The sequence below is a fragment of the Scyliorhinus torazame genome, chromosome 20 (assembly GCF_047496885.1).
Source record: "Scyliorhinus torazame isolate Kashiwa2021f chromosome 20, sScyTor2.1, whole genome shotgun sequence".
NCBI classification, from domain to species: Eukaryota; Metazoa; Chordata; class Chondrichthyes; order Carcharhiniformes; family Scyliorhinidae; genus Scyliorhinus; species Scyliorhinus torazame.
Window position 1 is genome coordinate 25791301 of NC_092726.1, and position 16582 is coordinate 25807882.

The following is a 16582-nucleotide window of genomic DNA, read 5'->3' on the forward strand; positions in this document are numbered from 1 at the left end:
GTGTGAGTGAGTGTGTGACAGTGCGAGTTAGTGTGTGACAGTGCGAGTTAGTGTGTGTCAGTGTGAGTGAGTGTGTGTGACAGTGCGAGTGAGTGTGTGACAGTGTGAGTGAGTGTGTGTCAGTGTGAGTGAGTGTGTGACAGTGCGAGTTAGTGTGTGTCAGTGTGAGTGAGTGTGTGTCAGTGTGAGTGAATGTGTGTGACAGTGCGAGTTAGTGTGTGTCAGTGTGAGTGAGTGTGTGTCAGTGTGAGTGAGTGTAACAGTGCGAGTTAGTGTGTGTCAGTGTGAGTGAGTGTGCGTCAGTGTGAGTGAGTGTGTGACAGTGCGAGTTAGTGTGTGTCAGTACGAGTGAGTGTGTGTCAGTGTGAGTGAGTGTGTGACAGTGCGAGTGAGTCACAGTCACTGCGTTGTAGCTGATACACTGAGCACTCCATGCTGCTGCCTGTGGTTGCCGTGACTGCGAGAACAGGATCTTCCTTGCCGACATGCAGGTACGTGCGAACATTCTAACACAGCCACGCACACACCCACTCGCCCCGAGTGCCTGTGTCAGCGACAGACAGTGAACCGCCGATTATATTCAGCACCTTGTGCCACTAACTATTCCTCGGAGAAATGGCCTGCCTCTTTATCCGAGTGACTCTCAATTCGTAATCCGCTCACGTCCCAGGCAGTCATTGTTACACAAATAGGTCAAACCCCAGCAGGCGCTGTACTCCGGTATTATTCACATTTTAAGAATCAGGAGAATGATTCTTCATCCTCCATCGTGTCTCCCTGTGCCTCTGTCCCACATTCTTTATTTCTGAGACTGTTTACTTGCCTCTCTCTCTTTCTCGCTCCCTCTCTCTCTTGCTCTTTCTTTCTCTCCGTCTGCCTTTGTTTTCCCCTGATTTCATTCATCGATATACCTCCCATTTTCCCTCAATCTTTAAGCTCAACAATTGTCCGCCTACTACCTGCACATGACAACTCTTAACACCAGGGAGGTAAGCTCCTTTTCATAGTCAGGACAGGGTATAGAGCTTGTGATATGGTACAAATAAAGTAATGGCATGATGGGAAAACTGGTCAATGGGAAGACTGGTCAAAATGTTTGATACAATACAAGAAAGGCCGAACTAACCATTTCAGCTCACCAGGCCCATGTAAAGAATGTTCACGGTTCCTAACCATTTCAGACTGTAAGACTGATAAGGCCAACTTTGCATAACTTGAAGTCTCAAAAGATCAGCGAAGGTTGAGCCATTCCAAAACACCGGACCTCGGCAACTCCTGGTAAAACTAACTCGTCATAACCCAGGGCAGTAGGAATAAAACAAGATAAGTTCAGGAAGAAATAATTCTACTCCGACCTTTCAATGTTCCCTCCAAGGACAAGACAATGGTATGAGTGATGCAACCAAAAAAGGTCTGTTTTACGACATTGCTTCCGTTACTATTTCCGATCAAATTCCTGACTAAGCTGTCGCCACGCAATCTTGATAATGATAATGTATAAATATTGAGCTGATTCTCTGTGAAAATGCGGACTTCAGAAGGAATCAGCAGGTTTCACTGACTGCTCTCTGACTTCAAGTTTCAGCCATTACTGCATGCAGTCATTTTGTAAATAAAGCCTTGTTATTTTGTCTTAACAAGAGTGTTGAATCTTTCTACTACCGAAGCGGGAAAATATTGACTTTAGCAAGCTCACCGAGAAAGAATAGGAATAGTCACGGGGGTTGTGAATCACAGCAGCCACCTGCATTTATATAGCACCTTTCATTTACCAACCCACCCCCCCAGCCCCCCCACAAGGCGATACTCAGGAAGGTGAGCCAAATCTTGCTGGAGGTTTCGAGGGGCATTTAGCTGGAGGACAGGGCTGTGGGGGGGGGGGTGCATTCCCGAGTGTGAGTAGGGGGGTGTCCCGGGAACTTGTATAGCGCCTCTCATGCCAGCTGGACTAAGGGCGCAAGCCTCTAGGTGTGACATCGACACCGAGCCTTTCTCTCCATCGCGGGTCCGCTCTCGTAACTATCCCACATGCCCAGTGTCCCAGCTCTCCCCTATTTATACCCGTTCGAGCGATACGATGGCCAAATTAGCAAAGGTAATCAAAGTGGCAACCCCATAAGGGGCAGCGTACACGAAGAAAAAAGTCGAAGGAACCTTGCACAAATTTTGACCGACATTTTGACGGTCTGATGAAGCACTCATGCCCCAACCCCCCCAGCCAACCCCGCCCCCCACCCCCCACCAGTCACTGAAGGCCTCGAGCATATCAGCTGACACGCGGCGCTCCTTTTCCTGAATACCTGTCGGCCAGCGTAATCCAAAATCAAATTCAAGAAATTTCCCGGCGTTCCTTCCTTATATGTACTCGTAGCACTTAATTGAACAATGCAGTTCACCGATGTGTTTTATCAACGTGATTAACACACCAGGGGCTGCATTCTCGGTTGGCTGATGCCGGAATCGGAAAACGAGATTAGGCGGAGGAAACGGTTTTGATGCCGGGATCATGGTGGGAGCCGGTTTCACGCCAAATCGCAATTCTCCGTGACCTTGACAGCGGCGTCAATGGGCCCCAGAACGCAAGTACAGTAAACGCCATTGGCATATCGTTAGAGGGCCTGACCCGGTATTCTCCGGGGACTCCGCGATTCGTCGTCTCCACTGGGGCGAATTACCGACGGCGAGATTCACTTGCGGTTTTAAAAATGTTGAAACCGGCGCCGTGGCTGCTGAGGGGGGAGAGAGGGGGGGGGTACAGAAAGTGTCCCACATCGCTATTGTGTGCTGACAATCGTGCTGCTGGCCCGGGGAGGCTTCTGCCAGGGCCGGGAGCAGGGGGTGGGGGTGTAGCGGGGTCGGCAAGGAGGTGGGCTTTGGAGACGGGCGCAGAACACCATTGCTGCAGCCGGCAAGGCAGCCATGCAGCTGCGCACGTCGCTGACGGTCCAATGTGAACGTAGGGCCCCGGGTCGTATGGATGTCCCCCCCCCCCCACCATGGCACCCCCCTAGGTGTCCTCTGACCCCAGCCGACCCATCAGATATATGGGCAGCTCCAGCACAACCTGTGCCACCTTGTTGTCTGGGATGAGTGTGCGTGGGGAGTGTAATGTGTATGTGCGGCTGCAGGTTGTCAGCCTCCCGAGTGTCAATCACGGTCCCGGCGAATCCCGCACCGTTTCCCATTGGAATCGAGTGTGTTCCACGTGGCGCCGGTGCTAGCCCCTTAACGGTCGCAGAATCGGTCCAGGTGCGGCGCCAGTTTTGTTGTCGGGGAAGTCCACGAATCCTGCCCGCACGTCAACACTTATAGTCTCAGAAATGGAGAATCCCACCGCAGTTATCCCAAAGAACCCTACGGCCAGTGATCTAACACCAGATTAATCACGCGCAGTGCAATGGGACTATGTCCCCATTCGTGTAGATTGCGCTCAGAATATCTGAACTTCCAACGTTTATCACACCTCCCTCTTTGGAACTCTAGTGGGAAGAAGCCCAGTCAGCCTAACCTTTCCTCATCAAACAACCCGCTCATGACTCTTTTGTGTTCCCAGGACAAGAGCAAATCTGAAGATGGCCAAATTGGAAACTCCGTTGCGATGAAAGAAGCCAGGCTGAAGAAGGAGGCTGGGATTTACCAAAGGCCTCAGCTCTCTCGCCAGGCCCTGATGAAATGCTGCGTGTTCAAGTGGATCATGGGTCAGGGGGTCCGTCAAGGATCGGGTAAGACTCCACCGGGGCCCTCACACAGTATGGAGCGCAGTCCACACGTTGAGAGATGCCGGGCGCACAAGGTCACCCTCGCGAAGGAACTTAGGCCAGGTTTTCCTCATCCCGCAACCTCACCCTTCCCACCCAAAGTCAACCAGCCCGCCAAATGCTCCCTCCCGCCCGTGGCGATTCCCATCGCTGTCGGGCCTGGAAAGTTCGGATTTTCGGGACCCCCCTTAGAGCGGGGAGGGTGGAGGACGTGTTGGCAGTCAGGAACGGTTTCGACCGAGTGAGGAAGCAGAGGTTGCTTTGAAATTGAAGCACGTCCGATTCCGGCTGCGGAGCTGACCTCCAGCCGGCGATGGTGGTCATCCGAGGTATCCGGGGGCGTCCCGGCGCTCCCCAAGCAGGCTGCCTTTGAGGTTCCCACTTGAAAGGGCACAGGTTCAGATGAAAGAGCAGCGATACTGTGAGGGTGACCTTCACTGGTAGAGAAGAGGTGGGCGGGCCAGGTTAAAGCTGGGGGAACGGGGGGGGGGGGGGTTAGATTTAACCACATCATTCCCAGACCAGGCGTCCTACGGCAGTGACGATCGGGGAATGGGTTATCCCGAGTACTGGGGGGGGGGGGGGGGGGGGGGGGGGGGGGCGGGTGCCCTCCCAGCATGATGCATCCTGCAGTGGAGTCTGTCGCGGGTTGGCACAGCCTGGCATGGCGCCATGCGAAAGGCTGTGGGGGTTAAACGAGAGGGCGTGCGGTGGGACGGGACATTAAATGGGACTGTCCCACCCACCCCCCACCCAATTGGGTGCCCTCTCCAAATCCAACTCACCGGCACCCCCCCCCCCCCCCCCCCGTTCCATTGGCTGCCTGCCGCTTGATTCGCCGCGTTCGGTTAGCGGGGGCGAGGGAACCATCGATTCTTACCGACGCCCCGCCACTCACCGGCCCGAGGTGGCGATATCCCTTGCCCTAGCCCGTTGCTGTTTCACCTAAGGTGCCGTCCCTATGGACCTTGTTCTGCGCCAGTTTGCAATCGAGGGCAGCGAGAAGGTCGTGTCAGCAAAGACCAGGGGATCAAAGTGCTGAATGATTTATCAGTGAGTGACGGAGTTGTGTGTGTGTGTGTGTGTGTGTTTGGCGAGGGGGAGGGCGTTGCTGGGCGTCGATACAGATAAAGGCCAGCTTCGCCCGCATCACTCTGCCAGTGTGGCTGGAGTGCAGGCTCGCTGCTGATGGGGGCATTGGTGGCCGTATTGGGCGTGGAGACGCGTCGCTGCCTGGGCTGGAGGGGGAGCCAGTGCCCGTCGAGCACCGCCCCACCGCACGTGAGCAGCCCCAGGCACCATCAATCAGGTACTAGCGCTCAGAGCAGGCCCCCCCCCCCCCCCCCCCCCCTCCCAGGCCGGGCGGCGGAATAACGGCTGGCGGCGGGAGAGAGGGCCTGGCGGCCATTTTGAAAACCCGGTCACTCTTCGAGTCTCGAGGGCGCGGAAATGCCGACAACGTGAGGTACCTGAGGTGCTGGGTGAGGAAGGGGGGATATGTGGAGGGGGGTGGGGCAAATACGGTGGGGGGTGGGGGGGGTATGTGGCGGGGGGAGGGGGGGGAAGAGATGGTTAGATTCAGGCTGTGGGTTACCCCGTTGGCGGGGAATCCCGCTGCTGGCGGGGGGGGTTCCTTGCCGGAAAGCGGGGCTGGCGGGATAGAACATAGAACATAGAAAAATACAGCACAGAACAGGCCCTTCGGCCCACGATGTTGTGCCGAACCTTTGTCCTAGATTAATTATGGATTATCATAGAATGTACAGTGCAGAAGGAGGCCATTCGGCCCATCGAGTCTGCACCGGCCCCTGGAAAGAGCACCCCACCCAAGGTCAACACCTCCACCCAACACTAAGGGCAATTTATCATGGCCAATCCACCTAACCTGCACATCTTTGGACTGTGGGAGGAAACCGGAGCACCCGGAGGAAACCCACGCACACACGGGGAGGACGTGCGGACTCCGCGCAGACAGTGACCCAGCGGGGAATCGAACCTGGAACCCTGAGCTGTGAAGCAATTGTGCTATCCACAATGCTACCGTGCTGCCCCTAGGGGAATCCCGCCCATCGTATCCTCATCGGAATACTGGAAAAGAAAGTCGGATGGACCTATAATTTCCCCTCCTCAAACGTCCCCCCCACCCTCTGCCCCCCCTCCCCCACCCTGCTTCCCCCCCTCCCTCTCCTCACTTCCTGCACAGTTGAATTGTGGGAATTGTCACAAGTGGTCAAATCGTGGACGAGGGTTGTGGGGGGGGTGGGGGGCGCAATGACCACCAGGAGCTACTGGTTCACAACGATGAACTCAAGAGTAAGGCGGATAGTTCGTAACGCCTCCTTGAGCGTTGACACAAAGTTGGGTGGGAAGGTGTGAGAGCTCAGGTGGGCACAAAAGTGCCTCAGGAGGAGGGGGGCGGGTATGGTGAGGCTGAGGGCTGCTGGGAAGGGTCGATGTTCAAAGGGATTTGGATGGTTTGCGAGTCAATTGAAGAGGCCAGCTTCGAGGTACAGGAAGCAATGAAAAAGATCTTTATTCCACGAGGATTGGAGTACGGGAAAGGTGTCGTGTTGATCCCACACCTGGAATACTGTCCGACGATCTGGCCTCCTTACCTGAGGAAAGATACCCTTGCCACCCTTGCCACAGAGGTGCGGCGGAAGGGGGGGCAAAGTTCGGCAGGCCGATTCGTGGGAGGGAGGGACTGTCCAATCAGGAGAGACTGGACCTTTATCCTCCGAACACTAGGCCACAAAATCGTGTCCCAAAAGGGTAATTGGGATTACTGGGTTAAGGGGAAGGGGTGGAGGAGGTGTGGCCTTGGGTAGGGTGCTCTTTCCAAGGGCCGGTGCAGACGCAATGGGCCAAATGGCCTCCTTCTGCACTGTACCATCATCATAGAATCATAGAATTTACAGTGTAGAAGGAGGCCATTCGGCCCATCGAATCTACACCGGCCCTTGGAAAGAGCACCCTACCTAACACCACCCTCCACCCCATCCCCATAACCCAGTAACCCCACCCAACACATAAGGGCAATTTTGGACATTAAGGGCAATTGATCACGGCCAATCCACCTAACCTGCACATCTTTGGACTGTGGGAGGAAACCGGAGCACCCGGAGGAAACCCACGCAGACACGGTGAGAACGTGCAGACTCCGCACAGACAGTGACCCAATGGGGAATCGAACCTGGGGCCCTGGAGCTGTGAAGCCACAGTACTATCCACTGTGCTATCGTGCTGCCCTAAATTCTATGAAATCTATTTAAATCCCATTTCCCAGCACTTGGTCCGTAGCCTTGTCTGCTACGGTGTTTAAAGTGCTCATCTAAACACGTTTTAATAGTTGTGAGAGTTGCTGCCTCTACCGCCCTTTCAGGCAGCGAGTTCCAGATTCCCAGCAGCCTCTGGGTGAAAACGTTTCTCCTCAAATCCCCCCGAAACCTCCTGCCCCTTACCTTAAATCTGTGCCCCCTGGTTATTGACCCTCCGCTAAGGGGAAACGTTCCTCCCTATCCACCCTATCTGTGCCCCTCATAATATTGTCCACCTCGATCAGGTCCCCCCTCAGCCTTCTCTGCTCCAAGGAAAACAACCCCAGCCTAACCAGCCTCTCTCCATAGCTGAAACGCTCCAGCCCAGGCAACATCCTGGTGAATACCCTCTGCACCCTCTCTAGTGCAACCACATCCTTCCTATAGAGTGGCGACGAGAACTGCACACAGTACTCTAGCTGTGACCTAACCAGCGTTTTATACAGCTCCATCATAACCTCCCCGCTCTTATAGTCTATACCTCGTCTAATAAAGGCAAGTATCCCATCTGCCTTCTTAACCACCTTATCTACCTGTCCTGCTGCCTTCAGGGATCTATGGGCATGTACCCCAAGGTCCCTCTGGTCCTCTGTATGTCCCACCGTCCATTGTGTATTCCCTTGTCTTGTTAAATGCATCACCTCACACTTTTCAGGGTTAAATTCCATGTGCCACCAATCGGCCCATCTGACCAGCCCGTCTATATCGTCCTGTAATCTAAGGCTTTCCTCCTCGCTATTTACCACACCACCAATTTTTGTCATCATACCCCCTCCACCTACATTCCCGTCTAGATCATCACTGTTCACTGAATCAGCAAGGGAGGCAGCACCGATCCCTGCGGAACATCACTGGGCATCAGTCTCCCATGCGGGGCCTTATCAAAAGATTGACTGAAGCCCAAATAGACTACATCAACTGCAGTGCCCTCATCTACACACCTCCTCGAAAAATCCAATCAAGTTCCTCATTCCCAGAGCTGGACACGATACACTTATGATATCTGACGGAGCTTCATCACAACTTTCTCGTATCTCCCCCTCTCTTTATGAAGTCCAGGGTCCCAGGGACAGTTCGCTCCCAGGGACCCAGGGTTCGATTCTGGCCTTGGGTCACTGTGTGGAGTTTGCACGTTCTCCCCGTGTGTGTGTGGGCTTCCTCCGGGTGCTCCGGTTTCCTCCCACAGTCCAAAGATGTGCAGGTTAGGTGGATTGGCCATGATCAATTACCCTGAGGTTAGGTGGCGTTGCTGGGTTACAGGGATAGGGTGGAGGTGTGGACTTGGGTAGGGTGCTCTTTCAGGGGCCGGTGTAGACTCGATAGGCCGAATGGCCTCCTTCTGCACTGTAAATTCTATGATTCTATGAAAATGCAGAATGAAGGGAGCGAGGAAGTGCTGAGGAAATCAGAAGCACAAAGGGACTTGGGAGTCCTTGTTCATGATTCTCTTAAGGTTAACGCGCAGGTTCAGTCGGCAGTTAGGAAGGCAAATGTTAGCATTCATCTCAAGAGGGCTAGAATACAAGAGCAGGGATGTACTTCTGAGGCTGCATAAGGCTCTGGTCAGATCCCATTTGGAGTACTGTGAGTAGTTTTGGGCCCCCTACCTAAGGAAGGATGTGCTGGCCTTGGAAAGGGTCCAGAGGAGGTTCACAAGAATGATCCCTGGAATGAAGAGCTTGTCATATGAGGAACGTTTGAGGTGTCTGGGTCTGTACTCGTTGGAGTTGAAAAGGATGAGAGGGGATCTTATTGAAACCTACAGTTTCAGCGAGGCCTGGATAGAGTGGACGTGGAGAGGATGTTTCCACTTGTAGGAGAAACTAGAACCAGAGGACACAGCCTCAGACTGAAGGGACGATCCTTTAAAACAGAGATGAGGAGGAATTTCTTCAGCCAGAGGGTGGTGAATCTGTGGAACTCTTTGCCGCAGAAGGCTGTGGAGGCCAAATCACTGAGTATCTTTAAGACAGAGATAGATAGGTTCTTGATTAATAAGGGGATCAGGGGTTATGGGGAGAAGGCAGGAGAATGGGGATGAGAAAATATCAGCCATGATCGAATGGGGGAGCAGACTCGATGGGCCGAGTGGCCTAATTCTGCTCCTATGTCGAATGGTCTTGTGGTCTTATGGATGAAGGAACGGCCGATATATTTCCAAGTCGGGGTGGTGGGTGACTGGGAGGGGAACCTCCAGGTGGTGGGGTTCCCAGGTATCTGCTGCCCTTGTCCTTCTAGATGGTAGAGGTTGTGGGTTTGGAATGTTGCTGAAGGAGCCTTGGCGAGTTGCTGTAGTGCATCTTGTAGACGGTACACACGGCTGCTACTGTGTGTCGGTGGTGGAGGGAGTGAATGTTTGTGGATGGGGTGCCGATCGAGCGGGGCTGCTTTGTCCTGGATGGTGTCGAGCTTCTTGAGTGTTGTTGGGAGCTGCACTCATCCAGGCAAGTGGAGAGTGTTCCCTCACACTCCATGTTTGAATGTGTCACTGATCAAATGCAGACTCAGTGACTATTTCTATATCCCACATTGTTTAAGTTGCCAGAAAACATGGGCAGACCCCAGGAGACCTCATTTGGAAATGATTCTCACATCGTAAGGGAAAATGATACCCTACTAATTGACTTGGGCCTGCGGTGTTTAAACCTAATTATCTCCGATTACAATGCGCAGATATCTTTGTGGACCTTTACCTTGTTTTAACAAGGCGCGTCAGAGGTCATAGTGCATCGGGAAATAAGACCATACGTCATCGGAGCAGAATTAGGCCACTCGGCCCATCGAGTCTGCTCCGCCATTCAATCATGGCTGATATTTTCTCATTCCCATTCTCCTGCCTTCTCCCCATAACCCCGGGCCCCCTTGCAACAAAGGCTTCCAATACTTTAAAAGCAGAAATGAGACAGGTACAGAAGACAATTGGTAGTTTGGCCTTCATAGCGAGAGGATTTGAGTATGGGAATAGGGATGTTTTACTGCAATTGTATCAGGCATTGGTGAGGCCACACCTGGAGGAGTGTGTGCAGTTTTGGGGTCCTTATCTGAGGAAGGATGTTGCTATGGAGGGAGTCCCGCGAAGGTTAACCAGGCTGATTCCAGGGGTGGCGGGACTGTCATATGAGGAGAGACTAAGTCGGTTAGGATTATATTCATTGGAGTTTAGAAGAGTGAGAGGGGATCTCATAGAAACTTATAAAATTCTGACAGGATTGGACAAGGTAGATTCAGAAAGAATGTTCCCGATGGTGGGGGAGTCCAGAACTAGGGGTCAGAGTTTGAGGATAAGGGGTCAACAGACCATTGTTTCCGCGCTGCCTCTCTAGAAGAAGAGCTCGCCTCATCTCGTTACTGGGTCTTCCCCCCCTCCCACAGCCCTGCGAATGGTCCCCTTCCGAATGATCTATAAACAGTGATGATTGACCCTGCCGCAAAAGCACCCTCGGACAGCGCATTCCCCATCCTAACCGCTCACCGAACGGAAAAGATTTTCCTCACATCGCCCCCCCCCCTCCCTTTTTGGACGCCTCGATCCAATCTCCTCTCAACCCTCCTCTCCTCCTCCGAGGACAATATCCCAGCTTCTCCATTCCATCCCGGTAACTGAAGTCCCCCATCCGGAGATCGATCCCCGTGAATGGATGATCCCAGGAATGGTAGGCCTAGCATACGATGAACGTCTGAGTATCCTGGGATTATATTCATTGGAGTTTAGGAGGATCTAATAGAAACGTACAAGATAATGAATGGCTTAGATAGGGTGGATGTAGGGAAGTTGTTTCCAATAGCAGGGGAGACTAGGACCCGGGGGCACAGCCTTAGAATAAAAGGGAGTCACTTTAGAACAGAGATGAGCAGAAATTTCTTCAGCCAGAGAGTGGTGGGTCTGTGGAATTCATTGCCACAGAGGGCGGTGGAGGCCGGGACGTTGAGTGTCTTTAAGACAGAAGTTGATAAATTCTTGATTTCTCGAGGAATTAAGGGCTATGGAGAGGGAGCGGGTAAATGGAGTTGAAATTAGCCATGATTGAATTGGTCTTATGAATTCTTTCCTCGCTGTCTCCGACCCTTTCTGGTGTGCAAGGCCTCGATCGAGGGCGAGCCCGTGCTTTTGTGGACGTTGAACGTAACTTTCCTTCTGCAAACCGTCGAAGGAAAGGAGGGTTTGCGTCTGTGTGCAACGTCGCACGTTTCGGAGACATAACCAGGTTCAAATTGGCGCTGAGGCCGGGGCCGTTGCCATGTGGGGGATTCACCACCAGAGGGAGACAATTGTAAGAGGGCGAACAGGCTGTTATATTGTTTAATGATCCGCCTGTCCGGTCAGGAGAAAGACTTGTGTTTCCACTCCAGCACGACCCAACGGGGCTTTGCGAAGTGATGGCCCGGGAAACAGAGCCAATTGGGAGCAGCAAGATCCCACCCAACAGCACCGTTTTCGAAGCAGTTGGTCGGGGGTGGGGGGGGTGGGGGGGGGGAAACACTCTTTGCTATGGAGGGGGGTCAGGAACAGAGTAGCCTGTCCGATCCCGGTGTTCCACTGGGAGGGCATAGCTGATCCAGCTGGTCCTCAAACAGGAGGCACTTCATCGGCACGCCCGCAGGGGGCAGCAGAGATATACAATTATTACATTTTGTAAATTTAGAGTACCCAATTCTTTTTTTTTCCCAATTAAGGGGCAATTTAGCGCGGCCAATCCACCTACCCTGCACATCTTTTTGGGTTGTGGGGGTGAGACCCACGCAGACACGGGGGAGAATGCGCAAACTCCACACGGACAGTGACCCGGGGCCGGGATCGAACCTGGGACCTCGGCGCCGTGAGGCAGCAGTGTTAACCACTGCGCCACCCAGGCAATTATACCACGGTTAAAAATAGCTCCGATTGCACTGGAGAGGATGCAGAGGAGATTCACCAGAACGTTGCCTGGGCTGGAGCGTTTCAGCTATGGAGAGAGGCTGGTTAGGCTGGGGTTGTTTTCCTTGGAGCAGAGAAGGCTGAGGGGGGACCTGATCGAGGTGGACAACATTATGAGGGACACAGATAGGGTGGGTAGGCTCTTCACTCTCGTGTTCAGTATTATTTCACAATTGCATGTGCCTCCGCCTGCCCCTATATCTCAAGCTGCGATGGGGATAATGGCAGCGCTGGGCAATCTGCCCAACATCTCTTTCCCCCCTACCTCCACCCCCTCCGTGCCAATCAATGAAGGTGGCAGAGTCCCACGCCAGGCAGGGGCCTCCGGGGCGGTAGGAAAAGGCACCCAGCCGCAACAAAATGGCCGCCGGTCGTTCCATGCCGGGAGTGCTGCGGACGACTGGCGGGGTGGAACGGTGGAGGATGCTTCTTCAACCCCCCCCCCCCCCCCCCCCCCCCCGCCCCCCTCCACCCAGCCCACCGCCCCTCGCGGGGCACGGCTTTGCTCTTCAAGGGGTGACTCTGTGGCTGGCTCGATACTTGGAGGATCTGTGACTTTTACACACGGAGGCCTGGATGAATTAATCGGGGGGGGATATGGAGGCCTAAGTGCCCATGGGAAGCTGGGCTGGAATGACCCACTGGCAGGAGGGATTGTAAGATCGCACCCAAGGATATGCACCTAGATGTGCCCTAATCAAGGGCTCTGGGCAAGAGTGTGATGCAGAATGGATGTGCTCGATAACTCCATAAGAAATAGGAAGCAAAGGAGGCCATTCAGCCCCTCGAGCCTGCTTCACCATTTAATAAGATCCTGGCTGCTCTAACAATCACTAATCCACGTTCCTGCCTTCTCTCCGTAACCCTAACTCCCCTCCTGATTAAAAACCTATCGATCTCGGCCTTGAACATGTTCGAGGACTCGGCCCCCACAGCTTCCTGAGGTAAAGAATTCCAAAGACTCTGTGGGAGAAGGAATTCTCCCTGAAATCCGTCTTAAATGAGCTCCCCCTTTATTCTGCGACTCCGCCCCTCTGGTCCTACACTTCCCCCATGAGTGGAAACATCCTCCCAACATTGACCCCGACTGACCCCCTCAGAATCTGGGGAGGGATTCTCTCAGCCCGGGGCCGGGCTGGAGAATCACCGTGTCCGGCGCGAATCGCGCTACGCCGCCGCGACGCCGGGATGTGATTCTCCACAGAGAATAAAATAGTGTTGGATCTTCTCCTGTGTTAGACGTCTGTTTCTAACTTCCCTGCATTGAATGCAGTCCACGTCGAAACAACCTGCCTAACACATCATGGTACCAGAGTGATATTGATCTTGACGGACCGACCTCGAGTGAATCAGCATCGACCAGCAAGCAGCAATCCAGCGAAATGGCAAACATCCAGCCTCCTCCGCATCTCAGGCGTGGTCGGCACGGCGCTGGAGCGCCCCCCCCCCCCCCCCAGCGATTCTCGGCCCGGGACGGGCCGAGCGGCCGTAACAAAAAACCCGAGTCCCACCGCCGCCGTTCTAATCTGCTCGTAGCCGGCGGGACCGCGGTCTGTGGCGGGGGGTTCGACCCCGGGGGGGGGGGGCTTCTGTTGTGGCTTGGTCCGTGATCGAGGCCCACCGATCGGTGGGCCGGCCTCTCAGGCTGGGGGCCTCCTTTCTTCCACGCCGGCCCCTTTAGCCCTACGCCATGTTGCGTCGGGGCCGGCGCGGGGAAGGGAGCCACAGCGCACGCGCGCGTTGGTGCCGGTGCCACTGCGCACGCGCGGGGCACCGTGGCACCCAGTTGATGCTGGGATCGGCAGCTGGAGTGGCGTGGGTCACTCCAGTGCCGTGCTGGCCCCTTTGCTGATCCTGAGGCCATGTTGTTTAGCCTCAGGATCACAGAATCCCACCCCTTATGTGTTCCAATCCTATCGCCTCCCATTCTTCTGAACTCCAAGGAATACAGTCCCAATCTGATTAATTTCCTCAAACGGCAGTCCCTCCATCTCCGGGATCATCCCAGTAAACCTCCTCTGTCCTGCCTCCAGTGATAATATATCTTTCCTTAAATAAATGGACCAGAACTGTACAGAGTATTCTAAATGTGGCCTCACTAGTACCTCAGCTGCAGAAACACCTCTTTACTTTTAGACTTCAGCCCACTTGATATAAAAGGCAGGATTCCATTTGCCTCCCTATTCCCTTCTGTACCTGTCCGCTAGCTTTCTGGGTTCCATGAACAGTGACCACCCCCCCCCCCCCGCCCCACCAAGTCTCTTTGTGGTACAACTTTCTGCAATCTCTCTCCATTTAGGTAAAAATCCGCCTTCTCATTGCTCCCTTCCAAAATGAACAATCGCACATGTTCCCACAGTGAATCCCATTTGCCAACTTTCTGCCCAACCACTTAACCTGCCACTATCTCCGTGTAAACTATTCATATCCTCCTCACAACCTGCCTCCCTCCCCCAGCTTTGTATCACCGCAGATCACCGTACACTCTGATCCTTCCTCCGAATCATTAATATGTATTGTGGAGAGCTGCGATCCCAGCACTGATCCCTGCGGCATCCATCATCGAATTCATACAGTGCAGAAGGAGGCCATTCGGCCCGTCGAGTCTGCACCGACCCTCCACTGGATCCTGCGCTCCAACCTGAGGAAGACACCGCATCGCCACTCGCTGCTCCCTGTTCGTTCAACTCCTTGTTGGGCAGCACTGTAGCGCGGCGGTTGGCACAGTTGCTTCACAGCTCGAGGGTCCCAGGTTCGATTCCCCGCTGGGTCACTGTCTGCGCGGAGTCTGCATGTTCTCCCCGTGTCTGCGTGGGTTTCCTCCGGGTGCTCCGGTTTCCTCCCACAGTCCAAAGACGGGCAGGTTAGGTAGATTGGCCGTGATAAATTGCCGTTACTGAGGTTAGGTGGGGTTAATGGGTTACAAGGATAGGGTGGAGGGTCGGTGCAGACTTGACGGGCTGACGGGCCTCCTTCTGCACTGTAAATTCTGTAAATTCTATGATTCTTTTACGCCTGACGTTATTCCCATCAAATTATTTTATCCCTCCCTGCCAACTAATCGTCACCTTGCTCCAAACCACGGGACCAAAAGGGATCTAGGGAAGAACTAATGGCTCCCAATAAGTGAAGCCTGAGGCCTAGCCAGAAAGAAGACCAATTGTAGGTGGTTAAGTCATTGCCCATCTCTATTGTCGGGCCTAAACCTGACATTAAACCAAAGTCCACCCGCCCCTCGAACCCCCCCCCCCCCCCCCCACGTAACGAAAGCATGATTCGTGACTAAAGTATTCGAGGCTCAGTCGAGATACAAATAGCATTATTGATCCCTTGAATGCCGCATACTGCTTCGTCATAAGCAATTGCAGCTCACTTTTCAATAATTAACTGCGGCCCAGTCTCTTAAACAAAACAGCTTGAAATGAAATTTCCAGCCACTCGTACACTTTCCCTCACTGATAACATCGGGGCGATTAAATTAAACCCCTCCAAGGTAGTATGGCCACAATAGGTCCTCGAGTTACACAATGGGTCCTCATTAACGTGGGCCGAGGAAGCACTTTCTTGACTAGAGATCACGCCTCAGATCTCAGACGGGACTGAAATGTTTTTTTTTAACTGTGCTGGATAGTACAGAATCATAGAATCATAGAACCATAGAATTTACAGGGCAGAAGGAGGCCATTCGGCCTATCAAGTCTGCACCGGCCCTTGGAAAGAGCACCCTACCTATGCCCACACCTCCACCCTATCCTCGTAACCCCACCTAACCTTTGGACACTAGGGGGCAATTTAGCACAGCCAATCCACCTAACCTGCACGTCTTTGGACTGTGGGAGGAAACCGGAGCACCCGGAGGAAACCCACACACACACGGGGAGAACGTGCAGACTCCGCACAGACAGTGACCCAGCGGGGAATCGAACCTGGGACCCTGGAGCTGTGAAGCAACAGTGCTAACCACTGTGCTACTGTGCTGCCCAAACTCTGCAAAACAGGGGCCTTAGAGTTTTGGATTCAATAGTTTCAAATCCGTATCACACAACTTTTTGAATAACACATTATTCAGACGCAATTCAGCCAACATCCTGGGGGTTACCATTGACCAGAAACTGAACTGGACCCAGCCACATAAATACTGTGGCTACCAGAGCAGGTCAGAGGCTGGGAATCCTGCGGAGAGTAACTCACCTCCTGACTCCCCAAAACCTGTCCACCATCTACAAGGCACAAGTCAGGAGTGTGATGGAATACTCCCCACTTGCCTGGATGAGTGCAGCTCCCAACAACACTCAAGAAGCTCGACACCATCCAGGACAAAGCAGCCCCGCTTGATCGGCACCCCATCCACAAACATTCACTCCCTCTCCCACCAACGCACAGTAGCAGCCGTGTGTACCATCTACAAGATGCACTGCAGCAACTCACCCAGCCTCCTCCCTCAGCACCTTCCAAACCCACGACCTCTACCATCTAGAAGGATAAGGGCAGCAGATACCTGGGAACCCCACCACCTGGAGGTTCCCCTCCAAGTCGCTCACCATCCCGACTTGGAAATATATCGGCCGTTCCTTCACTGTCGCTGAGTCAAA

General features: G+C 53.7%; 1 protein-coding gene across 5 annotated transcripts in view; it reads left to right on the forward strand.

Moving 5' to 3' along the window:
- The first annotated feature begins 380 nt into the window (after window positions 1–380).
- The window catches only part of LOC140396997 (calsenilin-like), a 64592-nt gene continuing 48390 nt past the window's right edge, over window positions 381–16582 (forward strand). For 4 of the 5 annotated variants that reach the window (XM_072486015.1, XM_072486013.1, XM_072486019.1 and 1 more), the window contains exons 1-2: window positions 801–989; window positions 3554–3722. In XM_072486015.1, coding sequence (XP_072342116.1) covers window positions 966–989; window positions 3554–3722 — 193 coding nt within the window. In that variant the 5' untranslated portion in view covers window positions 801–965. Of the gene's footprint in view, window positions 492–800; window positions 990–3553; window positions 3723–16582 lie in introns of those variants that run through there. The other variant, XM_072486014.1, reaches the window with a different exon arrangement.